The 24,042-nt window shown below is 43.6% G+C and overlaps 1 protein-coding gene across 23 annotated transcripts in view; it reads left to right on the top strand.

Moving 5' to 3' along the window:
- Positions 1–373: 373 nt before the first annotated feature.
- Positions 374–24,042, top strand: part of FAM184A (family with sequence similarity 184 member A) — a 69,345-nt gene continuing 45,676 nt past the window's right edge. For 11 of the 23 annotated variants that reach the window (XR_006740009.1, XR_006740008.1, XR_006740007.1 and 8 more), the window contains exon 1: positions 375–800. Coding sequence is in view for 17 of the 23 variants with exons in the window: in XM_045572898.1 (XP_045428854.1) it covers positions 654–800 (147 nt within the window). In the remaining 6 variants the exon portion in view is untranslated. Of the gene's footprint in view, positions 801–24,042 lie in introns of all 23 variants that reach the window. The other 12 variants (XM_045572896.1, XM_045572891.1, XM_036415422.2 and 9 more) reach the window with 5 other exon arrangements.

The raw sequence follows: 24,042 nt of genomic DNA, 5'->3' as shown, positions 1-24,042 counted from the left end.
TGCCCAGGGCCCCTCTCCTCCGGCGGAAGGTCCCACCCGGAGTCGCCTGCGGGGCTGGAGTCCCCTCCCGGGCGCCCCGGCGCGGGTCCCAGCGCCCTCCCGAGGCGCCCCGCGGCCCCGGGGCGTGCGGCGCGGGGCGGCCGGGCGGTCGGGCGGCGCGGGGCGGGGCTGGCTGCGGGGAAATGACGTCGCCGTCCCCGCGCTCCGGCCGCGAGCCGCGCGCCCCGGTAACGGCGCCCCGACTCCCGCGTCCCGCCCCGCCCCGCCCCCGCGCAGCAGCCCCGCCGCCGCCGCCCTCCGCAGCGCCCGCCGCCCCTCCGGCCCGGCACCAGCGGGAGCCGCACCTCCGGGCCCCGCCGGGCGCGAGCCCGAGTGCCGCCGCGGCCCGGGCCGTCGCCGCCGCCCATCCCGGGCGTCTGTCCCGCTCCGGGGTCGCCCGCCGCGGCCTCCGATCGGCGGGGCGCCCCGTCCCCGGGCGGGGGTGACCCGGGGGCGCCGGCCTCAGCGGCCCGAGGGCGCGGGGGGCCGGGTCCCCAGGCGGCCGCTCCGGCTCCTGCCTCCCGGACGCCGTTGCCCCGCGGGCCGCCTCCCGGGCGCGGGGGCAGGTGCCCGGGGCGCGGGGGCCGGGGCGCCCGCCGGGGTCGGCGGGGAGGATGGCGAGCCCGGGCATGAGCTGGCAGCAGCACTATCACGGCGGCCCGGCGGCCAAATCCGTGCCCTCGCAGCAGGCGGGGCACAGCCTGGACTACAGCCCGGACCTGCACCTAAAGATGAGCAAGAAGATCGCCCAGCTCACCAAGGTGAGGGCGCGGGGGCGCGGGGCGCACCTGCCGGCCGGGGGGCTGCCTGCGCGCCGCGCCCGGGGCCAGTGAGTGCGGCTGGTTTTTTGTTGTTTTTTTTTTTGGGGGGGGGGACTTGCCTCCGGGAGCCTTGGTTCAAACTTGGGGGGAATGCTGGCGACATCCATTTGCAGTTGACAGCCCAGAGGCACGGCCGGGTTTAGGGGACTTGAACCCCGGGCTTTTTAGGGTTTAGAGGGTTCAGAATAACTCTGTATCGACTTCCTTTATTCCACGGTCATCAGTCCCATTCATTTTGCTTGCCCGCCTGTGCCAAGCAGGGCATTCTACTCCGCCGAATGAGGTGCAGTGCCCTGGCTCCCCAACAGGACCCGGGATCTTGGGAGTTAATCAGTATCGCCTCTAGTTACTTGGGAATTTATCAGTATCTCCTAGTAGTTACTTGGGACTTAATCAGTATCTCCTAGTAGTTACCTGGTTAAAGGGAGAACAAACCTTGCAAGCAGTGTAGGAGGGTAACATGCACCTTGCTGGTCGTTTTGGGCATGTAATGAGTCATCCCTTATCCTGACAGTGTCACACCAGCTGTATTAGGTGAATCATGTCCGTATTTAGTTAACCGTCCCAGTCCATCCGAAGATAATTATCAGGAGGCCAACAGCCGGCACGTTTGGCCACCTGTAGTCTCGGATGATACTTGAAGAGCGTCACAGGCTTAGGGAACGCTGAGACAGAGAAGGAGTTGGCATCTGTGAAGCAAGAGCAACTGAGATAACCTCACCCTGTTTCAGATTTCAGGAGCAGTCTCTCAGTACCTGGTTGGGGGTTTCTGAAGATTAGTTGAAGTGATCGATCTTAATGCGGTTAAGTGCGTCCAACTAACCCCTTGTCAGGAGTGTCAGTATGCTGAAGGAAGGGGCATTGTGCGGCTTTATCACTAGGGAACCTCTAACGGAGGACTCTTTTTCACTCCAAAATTCTCAAATAATTCCATTACCAGTTGGCATCTTTGAGAGAGAAAAGTAGGACAGAGTTGGAAGAAAGGAAAAGAAGGACATGAGTGTGAAAAGGGGGTGAAGAGGATAAAAGGATTTTGGTGAAGACGTGATGGAGGGTAGGAAGGCAAGGACCACGAGGGACCAATGGGTGAGGGACCAAATGGGGAGACAGGCAGGGTGTACGCACTCAGCCACGCAAAGCAAGGCAGCGTTGGGGTGAAGTGTTGCTTTTGTTTTATGTCGGCGCTGACTTGGAGGCTGAGTATGTATCCAGTTCTTACTGTTTGCTCTTGTGACAGAGGGTCCCCGAATTCAGAGAAAGAAAGGCCCAAGAAGGAATGATGCTGTCCCACCCCAGCATGTATACCTTTGGGAGCCGCAAGCCAGGCTTCTGGCAATCGTGTTTGATCTTCAGAACATGGATGTCGAAAACGAAGCCCATGCATGTTTCTCTATTCCAATGTTCTCTTATGGTGTGTCTGCAACATCCATTGTTCTTATTTTATTTTATTTTATCTCATTTTGATTTCTTTATTGATTAAGATATCACATATTTGTCCTCATCCCCTCCATTCCCATCCCAAATCCCTCCCCACGCATGCTCCCATCCCCCTGTTGTCTGTACCATTGGTTAGGCTCATATGCATGCATACAAGCCCTTTGGTTGATCTCTCTCCCTCATCCCCACCCTCCCCTATCTTCTCTCTTCATTGTTCTTATTTTAGATTGTACCCCAGTGTCCTGCTCTAAGCAGTAGAAACCCTCAATACGTTGGTAGCGAATCTGTGTGCCGTTCTGCAAAAGAAGTTTCTCATCTCTCCAGTGAACTGCTTTTCTTTTTACTAAACTTCTTCAACTTCTTGTTCTTTTATAAAAAAAATATAAAGGAGCACAACTGTTTAAGGTGGGAGTGTGGTTAGCAGTTGCTGTCGCTGTCTCTCTTCACACTGCTGGCCTCACATCTAAGGAGGCAGGAGACTGCCCCCATGGCAGTGCCCTCATCCCGGCTTCGGTACCGCACCTAATCCTGACTGCTCCATGGACTCCTGGTTTGGTGTTTATAGTTACAGTCTCTAATACCTGCACCACCCACTCCAAGAAGTGCCTCAGACGTTGACACTCTCTCACTCGAGTTTCTCAACCGTGGCACTGTTGACATTTTGGGCTGGCCAGTTCTGTGTTGGGAAGGGGCAGGGCTGTGCTGTGTGTTGCAGGATGATTGGCAGGTGCTGCCTAGCGGGGTCCAGTAACACCCACCTCCCCACCTCTTACACAGTCGTGTTGATAAACATTGTCCAGATATTGACAGATGTACCTGGAGTGAGAGCTTGAGGGAGCATCCTAGATTGAGAAACACTGAGTTACATTGAAATGTCGAGGATTTCTCCCACCCTGTCTCATGCCTTTGTTTTTAAGATAAGGCGTGAGAATGAGACGTCGGATAAATAGGGTTTTGTGGCAGCCAACCCCCTTTAGTTTCCTAAGTTCACCATAAGACCTGCTTCTCTAATGTACCGTTCTGGAAACTGTCCCATTTACAATCACGTACACATTGTAAATACTCTAACATACAAATGCTAGCATGAGTAATAATACATCAACTGTTCAACCTCACTGGTATTTGCTGTATAGAATTTTCACTCATGATGAGTTTAATAATAAATTTTCATTAGTGTAGGTTTGTTAATAAAACTGTGGCTGGAACTTGACAATAGCTTATAATGTCTACGTCAAAGGTAGACATTATAAAGGTAACCGTTACATTGAAATGAGTCAGTAGAACCCAACTTTTCAGCGTTCTAGTCAGCACAGCTTGGTAATTTGACACACTGTCTTGGGTTCAAACATCTGCCCTACCACTTACTAGCAGGTCATTAAAGTCTGAGCCTCAGCTCCCTAGTCTTTCAAGAGAGATGATGATGCTATAACTCTTTGGGATACCAGACTCTTAATTCAGGCTGATATTAAGTAAAAGAGCTATCATATGATAACAAACAAAATATTAGTAAAATACTGGATAATGTATTTTTAGATGTTTCTCTTCTTTTCTTTTCTTTTTCTTTTTTAAATAAACCATTCTACATTTAATAGCATTATGGATATATCAATAGTACCTCTTTTGAGAATTTTCTGCTAAACTTTAAGAAAAATATGTATACTAATTTTTCATCTGTTTGAAAGTTTAACTTCTTCACAGTTAATTCTGCTTTGTTGTGGTACAGCATTGAAAAATACAACGTGCGTTTTGCAGAGATTTGGCTGGCTGTGAAAGAAAAAGGATGAAAGTAATCTGTATTATAATTTTGCACACAGTAGGGCTCAATCTATTTTTTAACTAAAAAGCCTCCTCCCAGCTGCAGATATATTGCTTGAGATCCTGTTTCCCAAGAGCCTGGCACAGCAGCCATCTCGTGGAAAGGAGGACAGCAGTCCTTTGAGCACCTGTGATGTGAGAGGCACTTCGCTAAGTGTTAGAGGCACAGCAGAGAGCAAGGCACAGTATCTGCCTTTAAAGCCAGTCGAGTATATGTAGCTTGCTCATGTCAGATTTTAAGAATATCTATTAGATTCTTTTAAAAATATATATATTTTATTGATTTTAGAGAGGAAGGAAGGAAGAGGGAGAGAGTGACAGAAGCATCAATGCTGAGAGAGAATCAGTGATTGGCTGCCTCCTGCACACCCCCCACTGGGGGAGCAAGCCCACCACCCAGGCATGTGCCTTGGCCGGAATCGAACCTGGGACCCTTCAGTCCGCAGGCCAATGCTCTATCCACTGAGCCAAACCAGCCAGGGCTATCTATTAGATTCTTGAATCATGTTGTGGCAAGTTTCTGGATTTGGTAATGGCTGAACCACCTCAGGAATGGCAGAGCAGCTGGGTGGATTGAATTCCGTTTTATAGATCACATTCGTGCACTTCCCTATTCTCCACTGCTTTGGCTTTTTAGTGCTTTGGGTTGAAAAGCAGGACGTGTGGGGTGTGATAATAAAAGCAGCTTTTGCTACCCACTATCCCTTCCAGCTTACTCTGTGAGGCCCGTTCACCCCCAGCCCAGGGATCAGCTTGACTTTTCTGGTTGTTTTAGATCATGCAGATTGTTCTTCGGTAGGTAAATTGCACAGGCCTCAATCTGAGGTTAATATGTCCTGTGCCAACAAATAAAAATCCCGCAGCAGCTGAGCTAAGGATTGAGCTTCTCCCCCGTGCCCACTCCCTAGCTCTGCCGTTGCCAGGAGGAAGCCAGTAACTGGGGAGGGGGCATGATGACTTTTTTCTTCTGATCGGGCTTGCTGCTCCCGCTTTGTCTTACCAGTCCTGGTTTCTGACCCCTCCCAAGCTGGACAAGGGAGCAGGGAAGCGAGGAGAGAGGAGCAGCAGATGTAATTTCCCTAACTTCCACCTCAGTTGTTCGAGAGCCCTCACCTCACGTTGCTTGGCACTGAGAACGTGTCTGAATTCTGGCTGGTTGCTTGCTCCTTCTTCAGCCTCTCAGACCTGGCAGGGACCTTCACGCTCGCTCTGCTGAGGTCTGTTCAAGCTCCAGGTAACCCTCCTGGATGGATGTGGGGGACCCCACCCCGGCTTCCTCTGTCTCTTTCCCTGAAGGCACACATCGGTCGGTAGGTAGCCCCCATCCTTTGCCCAGGCAGCCTCTGGAAGAGGTCCCAATTCAGCCATCGCTCATTTGCCCTCACAAGCCTCTTTATCCAGCGCCTCATCTTCAGATTTCCCGGGGATGAATGAGATATCAGTTCAGTTAGTATGTTCTTCATCGTGTGTGAGACACACCAAGCTCTTCAAGTGGTCCCATCCGAAGCTTTTCCCTAGACTTTAGGTGAAGGGTAAGCATCCACCTCCACCTTTTTGGGGGGTGGGAGAGCAAGAACACTTGTGCCCAAGGAACACTGCTCCAAAACCCTCCTTGGTGGCCTGGAGGCTTCCCTCCTTGGTGTGGGGGGTAGGAGGTGACACGCCTCAGCCCCTCTCTCGGTAGACTGTCTGGAAATTCTGAGACCGTTTTGGCACCTGCGTTGGAACATCGGTCGTCTTGGATTCTCAATAGAAACTTCCCTTTTAATATCCTGTTGGGCTCACTGTCCACCCAGTGCCTCTTGGTCGACTGCCCTTTCGATATAGCTCAGTCCACTTGTCACTTGCAGACATAGTTAGCGGAAGGTAGAGGCTGTGAGGCGCCAAGAGGAGCAAGGGGTGGCTCTGTGTTCCTTACGCCTGGCATTACGTCTTCCTCTCGTTTCTCTGATTGGACTGTCAATTCCTCAGCTTTAGAGACTGTAGCGTATTCTACGTGAGTTTAGTATGCATGCTCTGCACATAGTATAGAATCTTAGTAAATATTTATTGAGGATGATGGTGGTGGTGATGATGATGATCCTATTTCGAGTCATTTTGTTATACAGTAGAGAAAATCAGTAGTATTCTGAGGAACTGTGTCTGCTTGTCTGCTGGGTTAATGCTGGATCACTTCAGCCAAATTAAATTACTCTTAAATATTTAAATGTTTATTGGCTTCACCTTAAACTGCTTTCATAATATACTTATATTTTTGATACAAAAATAAAAACATAAGCACTCCGTTTAAGTATAAGTATCATTTGTCATTTCAGAGATAGGTAAATTGATATACCAGATTCTTATCAAATAAAGTCTTATGATCAGTCATGTAACACTATATCAATAACTAGAATGTGTTTAGATAATACCAAAATCAGTGATATTTTCAAACAGTCCTTTTTCTGTACATCAAGCACATGTGACTGTTCACTTGTTGGCTTATTTGAATTACCTAGGTACTATTTATAATATATTCAGTTTTGATTATGATGTGTTGTTTAGCTTAGAACATGCTAAATCACATGTGTCAAACACAAGGCCCGCGGGCCAAATCCGTCCCGCCAGGCCTTGCAATGTGGCCCGCACCGCGCTGTCATCACTGCACTCTGCTGCGTTTCCATCACAATGACAGTTTATGACTGTTCAGTAAACCATTCGGCCCGCGATTTAGGCTGGATTTTAGATTTTGGCCCCTTCTCTGATTGAGTTCGACACCCCTATGCTAAATGCAACATCTTTTTTTCTTTCTTTCTTTGTTTATTGTAGCTTTGCTGTGTTATTGTGCAGTAGCTTCAATGTAATATTTTCAAAAAATATTTTTATTGATTTCAGAGATAAAGGGAGAGAGAGGGAAAGAGACATCAATGATGAGAGAGAATCATTGATCTGCTGCCTCCTGCATGGTCTCTACTGGGGATCGAGTACATCCTGGGCATGTTCTCTGACCTGGAATCGAACCATAACCTCCTGGTTCATAGGTCAGCGCTCAACCACGGAGCCACACTAGTCATCCCTAAACTAACGTGTTTACATGTAAACCATGCTGTGTATAAATTATCAATACATGGAGTCCTTTATCCCTTTCAATCCATTGTGCCTGTCTCGGTACAAGTATGGGAGATAAGGCCAAACCTATGCTAATCCTGTGGCATATGCTGACATTTTCTTTCTGAGTAAATTCTGTTAGTTTTTTATTTGCAGTGCCTCTCTTTCTTATAAAATGAATTACAAAGTTTGACTATTTACATATTCTAGACATTGGCTTTCTGGCCGGAAAGATTTCATTTATTCTGCTGAATGTGCGTCTGCATGTTCATAGGGCTCTGCATTTTTCATCCTACTTCTCCTTCAGCACAATCTTACCAGAATCTCATTTCTTTCAAAAAATATTTCATAATCAAAACACCGAATAGTATTTCATTTTTATTCTTAGGTCGTTTGCTTAGTGAAACGATATAAACAGAGTATGTGTAATTCTGAGGGGAAGTTGTGTGCTTGTGTCTGTGTGGGTGTGGGCTGAATATGGTGCTCTACTCAGTAACAAAAGTAGATATACTTAAATATGAGCATATGGGTCCATATTGTTGGTAAGCTTTTGTCAAATGCCTAGTCCATAAAAGATACTATACTTGACACCATTTGTTAACAATATTAATTTACTGTTCCATTTTTAAACTATAAGTTTTTCTTTTTTCCAATAGGTGAGAAAATGTGATGAGAATAAAGCAGGTGAACATTTTAATAAGACGATTAATTTTACATGGCATATATAAAATGTCCAGTTGTGAGCAGCTTTTTCTGTCTGGCTTATTTTGGGTAGAGTTTATATATCTGGTTTTCTTAGATAAAAAAACCAGGCTAGTGCCTTCCAAATTCGTCTTTAATTTGGGGTTTTAAGAATAACTTAAAGAATAATGGACACCTTGATAACATCATTGTCTAGGGCAGTGGTCGGCAAACTGCGGCTCGCGAGCCACATGCGGCTCTTTGGCCCTTTGAGTTTTTAGCAAAGGCCAGCTTAGGAGGAGTACCCTAATTAAGTTAATAACAATGTACCTTCCCATAGAGTTTAAGTTTAAAATTTTGGCTCTCAAAAGAAATTTCAATTGTTGTACTATTGATATTTGGCTCTGTTGACTAATGAGTTTGCCAACCACTGGTCTAGGGGGAAGGGAAATTCCAGTCTTCTGAATTCCAGGAGTTCATGGGTCTGAATTAAGTTTAGGTCTCTCATGGGCAAAGAGCCACATGCCCATGGTCATGTGTCCGGTGTGGCAGCCGGACCTACCACCTGGGTCTGAGGTGTGGTTTGCCGATTAGATACAGTATGGTTTGAATTTCAGCTTCCCTCCTCACCAGTGTGTGACCTTCAGTGTCTTAACCTCTCAGAGCCTCAGTTTTCCCATCTGTAAAATGGAAATAACAAAGCCCATCTCATAGAATTATTGAAAAGATTAAAGAGATGATTTGTGTAGGAGAAGACAATAAACATCAATTTCTATTCCCTCTTCCCTTTGGTTCAGACTCTGCTGACATAGCCTTACAATTACATTTTGTAGGTCTTTTCCCTTTTGATGCAGATGTGTGCTACAGTATTAGGGAGCACAGCTATCAAAAGGAAATTTGGGCTGAAACCGGTTTGGCTCAGCGGTAGAGCGTCGGTCTGCGGACTGAAAGGTCCCAGGTTCGATTCCGGTCAAGGGCATGTATGTTGGTTGCAGGCACATCTCCGGTGTGCAGGAGGCAGCTGGTCGATGTTTCTCTCTCATCGACATTTCTAGCTCTCTATCTCTCTCCCTTCCTCTCTGTAAAAAATCAATAATATATATATATATATATATATATATATATATATATATATATATTTTTTTTTTTTTAAGTACATTTGGGCAGCACATAAAATACAGTTGATTCTCATTATTTGAGATAGTCATGTAGTACCCAGTTATTCTAGGAGAAGTACAGGGTTACGTTTCTGACACCCACTCATCATATTTTCATCAATCAATATCTAATCTTGTTTTAGGTGCCTTTCTGCTTAAAGACATCTTATTTAATACACATTTTTATTAACGGTGAACTCACGGCCAGAGGCACTGGCACTCAGGCCAGCAGGAAGCTTATCTAACATCCTGTGTTTGAGTTTTGAGGTTACATGTAAATTTTAGCAAGTAGGTGGATTTGGAAATATGGAATCCATGAAGAACGAGGATGCACTGTATCTAAAAATGGATGCAGAACTTGGCAACTGCTGTCCACACCCCTCACACCCCCTACTGCTCTGGTTTGTTAGCTGTTGCCACGGCCTGTGTGACTGTGACTCTTATTACCACCTTAAACACCCTCATATGAGTGTAATTTTGACTCTTATCTCCCTAGAAGATAATAAGAGGGGTGGGTGGGACAGCGGGGGTGGGAATACTCATCCTTTGTGTGATTGCCAATCACCTAGCAGCCACCCTGCAATCAGAAGCCTGGGATAAAATTGCAAACAGATTCTCTCCTTGTATGCAAATTGTAATCTTCCTAAACTGAACCCGAATCTGCCACGTTGCCCTAGGTCATAAAAGGAATACAATGTATAAATTATTCCATGGAGTGGAGTGAAACCTTTAAAAATATAATGTTGCCGAAGCCGGTTTGGCTCAGTGAATAGAGCGTTGGCCTGCGGACTGAAAGGTCCCAGGTTCGATTCCGATCAATAGCATGTACCTTGGTTGCGGGCACATCCCCAGTGTTGGGTATGCAAGAGGCATCTGATCGATGTTTCTTTCTCATCGATGTTTCTAACTCTCTATCTCTCTCCCTTCCTCTCTATAAAAAAATAAATAAATAAAATATATTTAAAAATGTATATGTTGATGTTTTAATTTTCTTAAAGTTTTATTTTTTTTATATTTATCATTTGCTTAAAACATGTTTACAGTTACTCCCTTCCCAGCACAAACTGCCAGCATGGGAATTGGTTTTGGTAAAAGCCTTTGTCTAAGTATCTGAAGATAACCAAACATCTTATAGTCTCTGAAGCTAGAGCACATTTGGTTGGAAGTTTCCGCAATTTGTCCAACATAAAGACAACTTGGAAGAACGGTTAGTTTGAATAGAATGTCTTTGGCAGATAATTACTCTTACTGTTTTCTGTCCTGACACTCATTGCCGGGTAACAAATTACCCCTAAGTGTAGCAGCTTAAAATAACCAGCATCATTTCACACCGTGTCTGACGCTGAGGAATCCACTTAGCTGGGTGGTTCTGGCCCAGGGCTTCTCCGAAGACTTGGCTGGGCTGGAGGTTCCCTGGGGAGTTCACGCACAGGACTGTTAGGAGGAGACTTAAGTTTTCACTACCCGGACCTCTCCATGGCAAGTGATGCAAGGGGGAGGGAGGAGAGAGACCAAGATGGAAGTGTTGGTTTTTTCATAGCAATCTCAGTGTTAGAGCATCAGCCTTGCTGTATTCTGTTGGTGACACAGACCACCCATAGCATAATGGAGGAGGTGGCTGCACAAAAACTTGAATATCAGGAGACAGAGATCACCGGGGGCCAATTTAAAGGCAGGTCATACCAAGAGAGCCGCAGAATTGATGGAAGAGGTAGAAAGAGTTGAGAGAATTTGAGGTGAACATATATAGTCCAGTAGAAAGATTTAGCAAACACTTGCATATGTGCCTTAAGCCAAGAGGAGAGATTCATACTAGAAATGAACGTTTAAAAGCTTTTAGCATGTAGGAGGTGATTAAAATCATGAGCGGTGGAGGCCTTAGGCAGAGTAGAAAACATTTAGAGTATTAATAATTGCCGGGGGAAGAAGGAGAAAATAGCTGGCCAGAGACAAGTGAAGAGATCAGTGAGACATGTTGTTGTCCCAAGAAAAAATTAAATGTGACACTTGGTATCCGTTGGAATGCTTTGCAAGTTTTCTGTGAAGGCCTATGCAGTCCCATGGGGAGTACCGTTGTTTACCAAACGTAGGGAAGCCGGCAGGTTATCAAAGGATTAGTACAGGGTCTGAGTTTTCCCAGTGAGGGGAAAAAATAAGCCTAATATATATTATCAGGAAAGAGGTCTTTCTATCATTTTGAACACAAATGTAGACCCTCCAGATTCACAGAGACTTTCCCTCAGCATTAAATGAAGGCATATAATAATCTATGGGTATATAATAATCTATGGTACTAAGAAAGGCTTTTTTAAAATATATATTTTTATTGATTTTTTACAGAGAGAAAGGGAAACGGATAGAGAGCTAGAAACATCGATGAGAGAGAAACATTGATCAGCTGCCTCCTGCACACCCTCCCCTGGGGATATGCCCGAAACCAAGGTACATGCCCTTGACTGCAATCAAACCTGGGACCCTCCAGTCCACAGGCCAATGCTCTATCCACTGAGCCAAACCGGTTTCTGCAAGAAATGCTTTTTTTATCGTAAGGTTAGCGCAATGTTAGAAGTTACACTTTGGATATTGTCACTGCTGAGCCACTTGCCAGTGTTTTACTTGTTGGAATAATAAGCAAGAGGACCACAATTTCAGGGACTTTGGTGATTACCTCCAAGATTTTGGATCTTTGCTTTAGTGGTAATAGTGAATGTGTGAGTATTTAGGTAGCAGCTTTTATTGGTTTCAAATTATGCTACATTAATTTTTAACCCTATACTGGAAGAGTTTTTCCATCTGATTAAGTTCTTATTTTGCTCCTTTTAGACTCTTGGCAAGAGAGTAGATAGTTACATAAGAGGTGTCTATATCATGAAGGAAGATACACAACTCTTGGAGGTTAGAGATCTTGTATTTTAAATATTGAATATATATGATAGTTTTGCTCTTCTGTTTTTGTCTCTTGGCTTCCCTTTATCATAATGTAAATCCTCAGGATGTGTGATTGCCCAAATTTATATCCCCTTGGAAAGGAAGGAAGTTCTAGTAGGTTGTATGGATATGAATAGCATAAGTGTGGGAGATAGTTGCAGATTTCAGTGATGGAGCTGGTAAACTAACTGCACGGTAGAACCGTAGTCCAGTAGCCAGTTACTTTGATGTCTAATGCCAAGTGATGTCCTTGAATAAGACAAGAGATTTATTCTGGTGGCATAAAATGTGACTATGGGATGGAGAATCCTAATGAATTTTAGGGAACTTCTGTCCATTTCATCTTTTAAGCCTGTCATCTGTACCTGGATATCTGCCATCACCTCAAATGCCACATGTCCAAAGTGGAATTAATCATCTTCTCCATCAGACATCTCTCACATGCCAAAGAATTAAGAAATAACCTCCCAAAAAACCTACTTTCCTTTCTCAAGTCTAGCATTTCAGTGTGACCCTACCCTCCTTTCAAAGTGGAACTTTGCAATTAAAGTTTTCTCTTTTCTGTTTTTCTCTCTTAAGTGGTTTTATTTTTTTTCTTTGAAATATCTTTTAGGTTTTCATTTTTCCAGGTAAGAATCAATGTAGACCTTGTTTTTGTAGTTTCTTTACTTTCATGCTCTCCTTATTTCAGCTTATCTTGCTTCGTGGTATGATTCTATTAATAAATGTAATCCTGTGCCTAGGGACTCATTTTTTCTTTGTTGTCCACTAGATCGAATCTAAAGTCCTCTGTGTATTTTTGCTTGTTTGCCTGTTTGTGGGGTAAGGACCTTTCAGGGCTTAAGCACCTATATTAAAATATTCAACAGAAAGAGAGCGAGTAGCAGAGATGGATGGATGGATGGATGGATGGATGATAGATATTGTTATGTTAACTAAGCAAAGAGACCATTAGGCTGATGTGGCTCTGATGGCATGGCAGCCTATGTAAGCAAACTAAAATCTTAGCCTGAAAGTGCCTCAAGGATACAAAATCTAAACCTAAAGGCAGCCAGTCACAAACAGCCGACTAGGCTTTAAGCTATAGACAATCAGATGATTTCCTTGTTTTGCTTCCACCTCTCCTGTCTGTCTCACCTGGCTTCTGTCAGTGGACCATTTCTAATCACTTTACTTTTGGTGTTGCCAGTTTCTAATCAGTTTTTGCTCAAATAAATTCTTAAAATGTTATGCCTCTGTTTTTTATTTAGCAATATGTCATGGGATATATAAATCTGATTTATTATAAGGTATTGCCTCACATGATGATGGAGGCTAAAAAGTCCCGAGAAATTAGGTTGCCATCATTAGTCATTAGGGAAATACAGACGAAAATTATACGAGATACTACCTCACGCCCACTAGGATGGTTATAATGATAATTTTTTTTTTAAAGAATAAAAAGATATTGGTGAAGATATGAAGAATTTGGAGCCTCATACATTGCTGGTGGAATTAAAAATGATGCAGCCACATTGGAAAATTGTTTTTCAGTATCTCAGTAGGTTAACCTTCAAGGATGTACCAAATGACTCATCAATTCTCAACCGCGTCCAGAATGGCCAGGGGTGAATCTGAGGAGGGGCAGTGAAGGATGAAAGAAAACAGACAAAAGAATACAGTTGGGGCCAGGTGGATCACTGTACCTGGATGAGGACTCAGTGGCACAGCCTATAAGCTGAAGCTTTACTTTGTAGTCAGGTCACACAAAGCAAAACAAGGGGAGTGGTCAAGATGTTTACAATGTTCTCGTGAGTTTCAAATCTACTTCTGTCCTATTGTTGCAATTCTCTGAACTCTTTCAAGCTTTGATTTGGCAGCACTTGCTGCACCTCCCACAGCCCACATCCCTCAGCTACCTAGGACTACAAGGTCAGACTATAGGTCAAGCTTACATACAACCATAGCCTTTGTGCTGGGAGGGCTTTGCCCTCCAAGCTGGGACTTGTTTGTAGCTTTGCCTCAAGAGGACCGTGCCCTCTCATCCGTCTGAGGCTTCAACCTGTTCAAACACTGTAGCCAGACTCCACAAATTCTACTTAAGTTGAAAAATAAATCCCACGTAAAAACTTATACAGAAACATTCTTAGCAGGATTATTGATTGATTAAAGTCCTCTTCTATGCCTTACACTTTGGGAAATCTGGATTATTGTCTGTAATTGCCAAGCTAACATGCTCTATTTTATTGTAATTCACTCATTTACCTGAACTTCCCTTTCAAGGTTACAAACGGTATTTTCTTTAAAATTTTCTGTAAGAAAAGTGGAGATGGAATAGTAGAAAGAGAAATATATATATATATTTTGCTTGTTTGCTTGTTTTATTTTCGGTCATTAAATTAAATATGATTTTTTTTCTCTAAAGAATTTGAATATTGACAACTTTAAAGCTCTTTCCTAGAATTTCATTACCTCTCTTAACTTCAGATTCTTTCAGAATGGCACTGATATTTTCTCAGTAGGGACCCCAGCATAATATTTATCTCATTAAACTATATGTAGTTCCTGCTGAGAAGTAGCTTGAGACCTGAAAATGTTTTCACCATAGGAAACAACAACAGAAAAAAACATTTCAAAAGCACAGATTAACTTCCCTTAGAATTTAATAGGGGGTACCGCTGTTATATTTTAGAATTCTTATTCTTATAAAATATAAAAGAAGAAGGTATTTCTTCTTTTTGATTACTGAATTAATATTATAGATCCCTATTTTCATATTTAAGTAAAGCAGTAGGTGGTTCTTAATCTTTTTTCCACTCAGTCAATCCTCTTGGTAGTTGTGTGGGTGGCCATCATAATGGGAGAAGGGATTGATTGTAAAGTTTTTTAAAAGACCACTTGGTGATTCTTACATTACCTCTTACCCCTGTGTCAAATTGAGGATGACTACCATGGTGTCAAAAGTTATTAATGGCTCTAGCCAGTTTGGCTCAGTGGATAGAGTGTTGGCCTACAGACCAAAGGGTTCGATTCCAGTCAAGGGCACCTACCTTGGTTGCAGACTCCTCCTTGGCCTGAACCCTGGTTGGGGCTCCAGCAGGAAGCAACCAATCCATGTGTTTTGCTCACATCATAGTTTCTGTTTGTCTTTCCCTCTCTCTTCTACTCTCTCTAAAAAAATCAATGAAAAATATCCTCGGATGAGGATTTAAAAAAAAAAAAAGTTACAATGGAAGTGTAATATTCCTTTGTTTATTGAGCAGAAAAATGGTTACCTACAATTAGCCTTAGAGAAAGTTAGATTTGGGGTGATGTATTTTTAGAAGTGCCTGATCAGATAGGAACAAAGAGCAGAACTATAGACCTGAGAGTCAAGGCTCCTGAGTTACATCTGCTCCGTCCCAGTCTGTCTGAAACAGCAGTCACCATGGGGGCTGCAGGGTGTTGGTCATGTGAGTATCCAGTTAGTAGGTGCTATGAAAGCCCGCTATGACTCATGAGGCCTGAGTCCTGGTTGGAGATAGAATGAAATTTGTAGGGGTACATGACCTCCTGACAGACTGAACAGCTGAGAGAGGGTATCTCTCTTCCTGCTTTGAACCAACCACCAGATTCCCTTGCCATGTCTAAGCTCCTAATCCACTCAGATGTCATCTCTCCCTGCCAAGGTTTCTGTTAGGAACCCCAAGGCAGTTTCCCAAGTTATTTTGATGCTTTTTGATTGTCCTTTATAGTCTAACCTCATCCAATATATCCTCCAGTGTACAACCAGAATTTTCATTTCTAAAATGCAAGTGTTATCAGAGAAATTAGTGGGCCATATTTCCCCGTGCCCTATGGGAGTGGGGTTCTTGGGGTGCCACTGAAATAAGCATTTTCAGAAGCCCTCACGGGAGAATGAGATGTGATAGAAGACTTCATTTGCATGGAGTTACATTCCTCAGGTTTCAAAGTCCTTTTCCCCTTAACTCCATCCTGGAAAAGGTGCAGCTGAGGTTCCAGTAGAGCCAAAAGCAGGACCAGTGTCCAGAACTTCCGTTCCACGTTGCACCCAGGTCTAAGACATTCAGTCCAGATTCAATCCATGAATCCATTGTAGGGTGTCCACATGGCCGTGGGCCATGTGAGTGAACGCAGGGGAGTGCACCTCCTACAGCAGGAGTCCCAAGAGAGCTAGAGGGCCAAGAGCCAAGAGAGGGAACTCCCTTTGTGTGGGAGTTTAAAAATGCAGGTTTCGTTCCTTTGCAGTGGCCATACCTATTGTGGCCACTGACGTGCTTCCAGGTGTGACTGAGAGATATGCACCTTCCCACATCACCCAGAACTTACTGGGCATGCATCCAGGCTGCCTGTGTCCAGTGCCTTCCCCCCTTGATCAGCTGGGAACAGACTGGGAGAATGTTAATACAACTTCATGGCAAAGCTGGATAAATGGCATGCCTGTATTATCTAGTCTTCCCTTTCCTCCTTCCCTGTTAAATAATAGCCAGCTTATTACAATGGCATTACAAGCAGGGTTAAAATCATTCGTTGATTCTGTTTATTGATTTTATAATTAAAAAATATATATATTTTATTGATTTTTTACAGAGAGAAAGGGAGAGAGAGAGTTAGAAACATCGATGAGAGAGAGTCATCGATCAGCTGCCTCTTGCACACTCCCTACTGGGGATATGTCCGCAATCAAGGTACATGCCCTTGACCGGAATCGAACCTGGGACCCGTCAGTCCCCAAGCCGACGCTCTATCCATTGAGCCAAACCGGTTTCCGCTGTTTATTGATTTTAGTGAAAGGTACTGCTAGCTTAATTCTTGACTGACTTATTATATATTATATTATACTTATCTCTATATATAAACACGTAAGTGGCCAAATGACTGAACTACCAGTTGACGGGTCGACAGGTTGCTATGACATGCACTGATCACTAGGGGTCAAATGCTCAATGCAGGAGCTGCCCCCTGGTGGTCAATGTGCTCCCACAGCCAACTCCCGCACCAGCTGGCCAACGTCCAGCGGTCTCTTTCCCCAGCAGGCCAACCCCCTAATTGACCCTTTTGCTGGCCAAGCCAGGGTACCCCATCCATGCACGAATTTGTGCACAAGGCCTCTAGTTTATTATATTAAGAAAACTCAATGTGGTGTGGTTTGGGCAGGCCGGTGAGATCACCAGCATTCTCGTGTTGGTTGTGAAGCATGCCCAGGTTGCCCTTGCTTTCTCTAAACAGCTGCCACAGGAGTTTTAGCAATCACCAGACTCAGGACAGACTAACTGTCGTGGGGAGCACCACACCCACATGGGTCTGCAGTCCCTCAGCCAATGTGATCTGCTTAAAAGGAAGGCCCTCATGTCCATCACATATGCTTTGGAGTTCACTTATTTGAAACATTCCAAAATGAAAAGTAAAAATGTATGTCTCCCCCTTTCCCCTATTTTCAAAGTTCCAGTGGTAATAAAACAAATTATAAATTTGAAAAAAGAAAACTCAGTGTGTAGAAATTTAGCTTTCTCGTGAGTTTTGCACAAAGCCTCTGTAATACTGGTCTCTAAGTTGGTGCTGCTTCCTATTCCGTCATTGGTGGTGTGTTTGTTGATTCATTTGGTGAAATTAGTTTTAGGCTGAGGTAGGACAGGAGTCGGGGCCAGATCAGGTACAACTTGAAGGCCACAACAAGAATGTTGGCTTCCCCCCCCCCCCTGTATACACATGATCAAAACTGTTGTAGGGTTGTAAGTAAGAGTTATGTTACAGTTTGTACTCTGAGAGGCCCATTTTGGCTGTTGGGTGAGGAATGGGTTGCATCACAGCTCCAGCAGAGCAGGGTGAACAGCTGGATCACCACTGCAGTGGCCCTGGCCCTGCAGCCGGAGACGGTGGTGGCTTTGCCCCAGGTGGCCGCTGAGGAGATGGAGAGATGAGCAGAGGTTCATGACCTACTTTGGAAGTGTAACTGATAGGCCCTAAAAATGGCTTTATGTCAGGGATGAAGGAAACAGTAGAAGGGAGAACTCTTGGGGTGACACATTTGTTTATTTTCATTCTTTAACAGCACATTTAGGTGTGAAAGGAGGAAATGAGAAAATTAGAACGTAGGTGTCTATGTCCAAAACAGATAATTACAATTATTTTAGGCCTTTGAATTATGCATGAGTGAGGTAGCTGGTGTTAGGGATTAGAAGGGAGTAATGTGACTTGGAGATTCTAATTGCTAGTCAAAGGATGAGGTGGTAAAGGCCTCAAGAGATACGCAGGGAGGCCGGATCCCAGCTCGGGATCTGAGTGTCATGCTTAGTTACTGGTATCTGGGAACCTGGGCCTCCGATGCCCATTGGCTCCGAAGCCTCTGACTTTTCAAGGAGGACATCTCGCCAGATTCTATTATGTAAGTTCCATAGAAAAATCTTATCCCAATCCTACTGTACTGACCTTGTTATTTCGCTGACATCCACGCTCTTCTGAAGCCAATAACGAGATAACTCAGTATAGCTTTGCCATCCCAACTCCGCCTGTCAATCCAAGGGCAGGATGTTCTTACCAAGGAAGAGTCTGCAGTCCTGTGGGCCCTGTGATGTCCCAGGTAACTGTTGTCATGCATTTGCTCTTCTTCATTTCCCTTCATTTCTGATCCGCATTCCTGGCAGAGGCACAGGATCAGGGTGTGTGAGAGCAGGGCTGGGGTCTGGTACGGCCTCTCCCGAATACTGGAGAAATGGCAGTCATCATGGCTGCACTGGCTTGATCTGTGGTGCAGGGAATTCCTACTCTTGTGGTACTGTCTCATCATGTTGGAGGTGGGAAAGCCATGGAAGAATCAGCTGCCTGCCTGGACTTCCTGAAAAGAAGGTGCCACTCATCTGCTGGAACCTTCTATACTGGCTTTCACCTTTCCGGCTGAGGACACTGTATTCTCCATAACTTAGACGTCCTGCTCCCTCCTGCTGTATGGCATCTGGTCTCCACCCACACTGCCAAGAGCTCCACCTGGCAAGGAGCAGGTGCAAGACCCCCATTTCAATGGCATAGGAACTCTGGAATATTATTATCTTCTTGTTTTGATTATCTGATAGAGAACCTTCTATTTTTTACCGATGAAGAAGGAGTTAATTGTCTGTTTGCTCCAACTGATAACCTGGGGGTTTAACTGTTCTTGACACACTTGGAAACAACCCATCAGGCCCTGATTTTACCCCATGCTTTTCCATCACTGTGCTGGACACATCAATTTGCTTCATTGTCAGTGGCATTTCTCCCCCTCCGTTCTTGACAAATCACTTCCTATTTTTATATCTTTTCTGGTCTCTCTGGCCTTGAACTCTTTGCTTTGTCTAAGGACACAACTTAGATGTCCCTGCTCCTTCCTGCTCTATGGCATCTGCTCTCGTCTGTTCCTTGTGAGCAAGAGGTTCAGGGGTTAGTCATTATGTTCTTCCTTAATGATAAAACACGAATCCCCTCTTCCGAATGGCTTCATAGCACTCTTGATTCATAATAGTGGTTGATTTTCAAGGTGCATCTTGAAAAAAGACAGTCAAACTACGATACACAACTGACTTTAAGATGCATCCTAATTTAAGAGATGTTTAAATGTGGAAAAATAGGTCTTAGAATCATTGTCCATCACCCCTGTGAGCATACAAACGGAAAAATGGGTGTGGATTCTAAGTTTCCTAAAATTCCTAGAGAGACCCACTTCCCAATTCAATTGCAGGGATAAACTTTGTCACTGGGAACTTTAGCTTTTACTCACCTCTCTGTTCAGGATTATCTGGCCACACCAGCCACTGCAATCCCTCCTGTCTCGTCCCTGACCCCAGGTTACTTTCTCACAGTTCTCCACAACCTCCTGTGTCTACCGAGCCTTCCAGTCCACAGCAGCCTTCATCCAGTCATCTCTGCTGATAACTTCTCACGCTCTGCGTAGTATTCTGTACTCTACGCTTAGCATACATTATCTAAAACTGTCTATCGTTATTTTGTATGTTTTATTTTAAGCAGTCCTACTTAAGTGAGTTCTATTAAGTAAGAACATTTATACTTTCCTTTGTCAGAATGCATTTTATAAAGTACTGAGCACATGGTGAGGCATTCACTATGTTTGATGATTAATTTTTTGTTGTTAAAGTTTAGTAGCCAAATCCCATTGCATGGACCCTCAATAAGACTTATAAGAAGATTTCAGTTTGCTATTTTACAAGTCAAGTTAAATCTTCTGGGGAAACATATATTCTACATCACCATAGAGGAAAATATCTACCTCCAATGTTGTTAGACCAAATTTTATTCAAAAAGACTTTTTCAACAATTATAGAAATTCAGAGAGAGCAAACATATCTTTAAAGGAAATTTCCAAAGCGATTGGATTTTAAAGCTCTTTTTAAATTAGAGTTTTATAGTGCCCTTGGCGTAAATAAATTCAAATGAACATTTTGTTGTTGTTGCTAACTGCCTTGTAAATGTTTCATTTGGACATATGTCTGTTGCTGGAATTAATTTGATTACATAATGTGTGATGAACAGCCTCCCCCCCCCCCTAGTCTGCCTTAAAACAAAATAAACTGGACCAAGAAATGAAGAAAAATGGAAGTAATTCATTGCCAGGACAAAATGACTGCATGGGTAGCATCTGTTCCTCTCACCTTGAACTTTAGATCTTCAGTGCATCTCCCTAGAGGTCTAATTTTACAATCATTTAAATAAATACAGGGCTGAGCATTTTGTGAGAATAGGGGTTAAGAGGGTCGACATCTCACATCACATTATAAAGGACTGTTGTAGTCCTCTTTTAGATAGCCAGCCTGCCAGTTGCTTTGTTTTTCTCACCACTCTCACAGCCTCTTAAAAATTCCCTCCATAGTGACCAGCAGTTTAAGCCCAGTTTTAGCTTCCCAACTCCACTCGAGAAAAGAAAGATGGACGATTCCATCAGCTCTGAAAGAGAAACAGTTTTAACATGCCCTTATATTGTAAGGATGCGCTAATGTACAGGCTCCAAAAGGTGGACCATTTCATAGAAACATTAAAGTCCCTAAACAAGCTATTCAGTAATCGTTTGGTGACTAGCTCAACTAGAACTGAGGGTTTGATAACAAAAATAGAATTGTGAAAACATAATTCTTCTTTTGTTTAAAATGTAGTAGGTCTTTTAAAAAAAATGGCATCTGAGTTTGCTCCTTTACTACTTTATAAGTTCCCTTGTGTCCCAGTGTAGTGCATATGTCCTCTAAGGTGGAGGTGGGGGTTGAGTCTCTCTCTGTCTCTCCTCTCTCTCTGGTTGGCCTACATGTCTATCTGTCCCAGACATTGATCAGAAAGGGAAAGTGAGTAAGTGTCCAGAATTTTCAAATGCACAAAAAGTAAACATGGGAACTGGTAGGAAAAGGACCGGCTGGAGGAGCAGTGCTGAGAGGGTTTGCTTTGTGACTGCTGTGGGGGAGTCTGCCCTGAGTCAGCGGCACACACTGGAAAGGCTGAGGCTGGCCTCGCCTGGGTTAGTAGCATCATTATGGCGAATGGAGAGAAGCGGCTGTTGGCTCCTGTGCTCTGAGATCTCATCTCCCTGCAATGGAGGAGTATGGAGCAACCAGACAGGAGCTGCCCTCCTCCCTCTCCACCTCAAATCTCAGTCTTTCTCCTTTCTCTCTTGGGAGGAATTTTTCTTTTCCCTCAGCCAACACCAGACTTTCCACCTGTGAGGAAATCAGGTAATCCTGGCCTCATATTTTCTCCATGACTGCTGCAACAGTGAGCCCTTTCCGGGATTGAAATTTCAGTCCCTCTTCACTTACGTACGTACTTATTTACTAGAGATCCGGTGCACGAAATTTGTGGTCAGGGTGGGGTGAGGGTGTCCCTCAGCCCAGCCTGCACCCTCTTCAACCTGGGACCCCTTGAGGGATGTCCAAATGCCCATTTAGGCCTGATCACTGGCTAGGCTGAGGGACCCCACCCTTGCACGAATTCATGCACCGGGCCTCTAGTTGTATTGTATATAACATTGTATATTTGCCTTGTATTATAAACTCTTTCTTATATTATGAGATATTCTTCAAAATGAAATATGTTTTGCCTTGGCCGGTTTGGCTCAGTGGATAGAGCATCTGCCTGCAGACTCAAGGGCCCCAGGTTCAATTCCGGTCAAAGGCATGTACCTTGCTGGTGGGCACATCCCCAGTAGGGAGTGTGCAGAAGGTAGCTGATCGATGTTTCTCTCTCATCGATATTTTTAATTCTCTCTCCCTCTACCTTCCTCTCTATAAAAAAATCAATAAAAAATATATATTTTTAAAATGAGATATGGTTTTATGACATGTACCGAGTGAAAGGTATGAAGGTAGCATCATTTATTCAATGATTCCCTTGTCTTAGCAGTGTTAAACCTGTTAAAATATTTAAAGCTGATATAACACATACTTTTCAGTGAATATACTATATTACTAAAGGTTAGATTTTAGTGGGAACATATATATGTATTGCCATTGTGTCAGTCAGCTTGATCTCCATAACAGATCAACATAGACATTCTCACTGTGCCCACGCATAGCAGAGAAAGAGAGAGGATGCAAGCTCTCTGGTCTCTCTCCTTATAAAGGCACTAATCCACCAAGAAGGCCCACCCTCATGACCTTGCCTAAACTGAATTACCTCCCAAAGACCGCTTTTCCTAAATCATCATATTGGAGATTAGGGTTTCAACATGAATTGGAGGGTTGGGGGTTGGAGGAAGGGACACAATTCAGTCCATAGCAGCTGCCAGTAATGAAAACTATTTCAGAAATTACTTGTTTTTACCTGAGTGACATTTTTTTAAATATATTTTATTGATTTTGTACAGAGAGGAAGGGAGAGAGATAGAGTTAGAAACATTGATGAGAGAGAGTCATCGATTAGCTGCCTCTTGCACACCCTCTACTGGGGATATGCCCGCAACCAAGGTACGTGCCCTTGACCAGAATTGAACCCGGGACCTTTCAGTCCCCAAGCCGACGCTCTATCCATTGAGCCAAACGGGTCCCGGCTGAGTGACATTTTTTAAACTGGGAGCTAGAATCCTTCTCATTTAATCTGTGGGTAAGATTGTCTGAAAATCTTCATAGAAAGAAGTAAAAATTACTCACTATTGCTTATTCACCTTGGAATGTATAGCTAAATTATGCATTATTGGAATAAGGTGGAACCATGAAATTGCTGAAATGATTGTACTATTCCATTCCATGAATGGCCATAGTCCCAGAAAACTGTAAATGACTCTTAGTGTCTTTTAAAATAGTTTATGGAAAGAAATGGTAGAGTTTCCTTTTCTTATGTGGAAAATAGTAGCCAGTGTTATAGATGGTTATGATCCCTTACTTTTAAAATTAGTCTCATTCTCTCTATAAGTAAATTATGCAATGGCAAGGAAGCCTTACCATTTTATACTGCTTTACATTTTTCAAAAAAAAGCTTTATGTAACATTATTCTAAAAATTTCAAAGATAGATTGTTCTTTTAACAGCGTCACTAGAATAGAATAAATATAATCTCTCTTTAACATTGAGAAACGTGAAGCTTGGAGAAATTATTTCACTTAGGGTCTTGATCCAGTTTGTATCAATTTTTCTGCTTCAAATCAAATGCAATGTGTTTAAAGAACATAGAACATTTATATTACCTTGGTCTGAGAAACAGGGACTAATCAGAGAAAGATACTAATAAATGGTTACTTTTATAATTATTTTAAAAAGTGAACAGTTAGAGGATACTACCTCTAATAAAGGTTCACTTGAAAATTTATATATACCATTCTTTAAAAATATATATATATATTTAAATATATATATATTTCAGAAAGAGGAAGGGAAAGGGAGAGAAAGAGAAAAACATCAATGATGAGAGAGAGAATCATGGATCGACTGCCTCCTGCATGCCCTCCATTGGGGATTAAGCCTGCAACCCGGACATGTGCCCTGACGAGGAATCGAACCGAGACCTCCTTGTTCCTAGATGGATGCTCATCCACTGAGCCACATCAGCCGGGCTATAGCATTCTTATTTTACTATAATATAATTCAGTAGTGATGTATTTCAAAAGGTCATTTACAAGAGCACTCCTGATTTTT

This window comes from Pipistrellus kuhlii, unplaced genomic scaffold (assembly GCF_014108245.1).
Source record: "Pipistrellus kuhlii isolate mPipKuh1 unplaced genomic scaffold, mPipKuh1.p scaffold_m20_p_5, whole genome shotgun sequence".
NCBI lineage: Eukaryota > Metazoa > Chordata > Mammalia > Chiroptera > Vespertilionidae > Pipistrellus > Pipistrellus kuhlii.
This window is presented reverse-complemented; position numbering and strand designations above follow the sequence as displayed.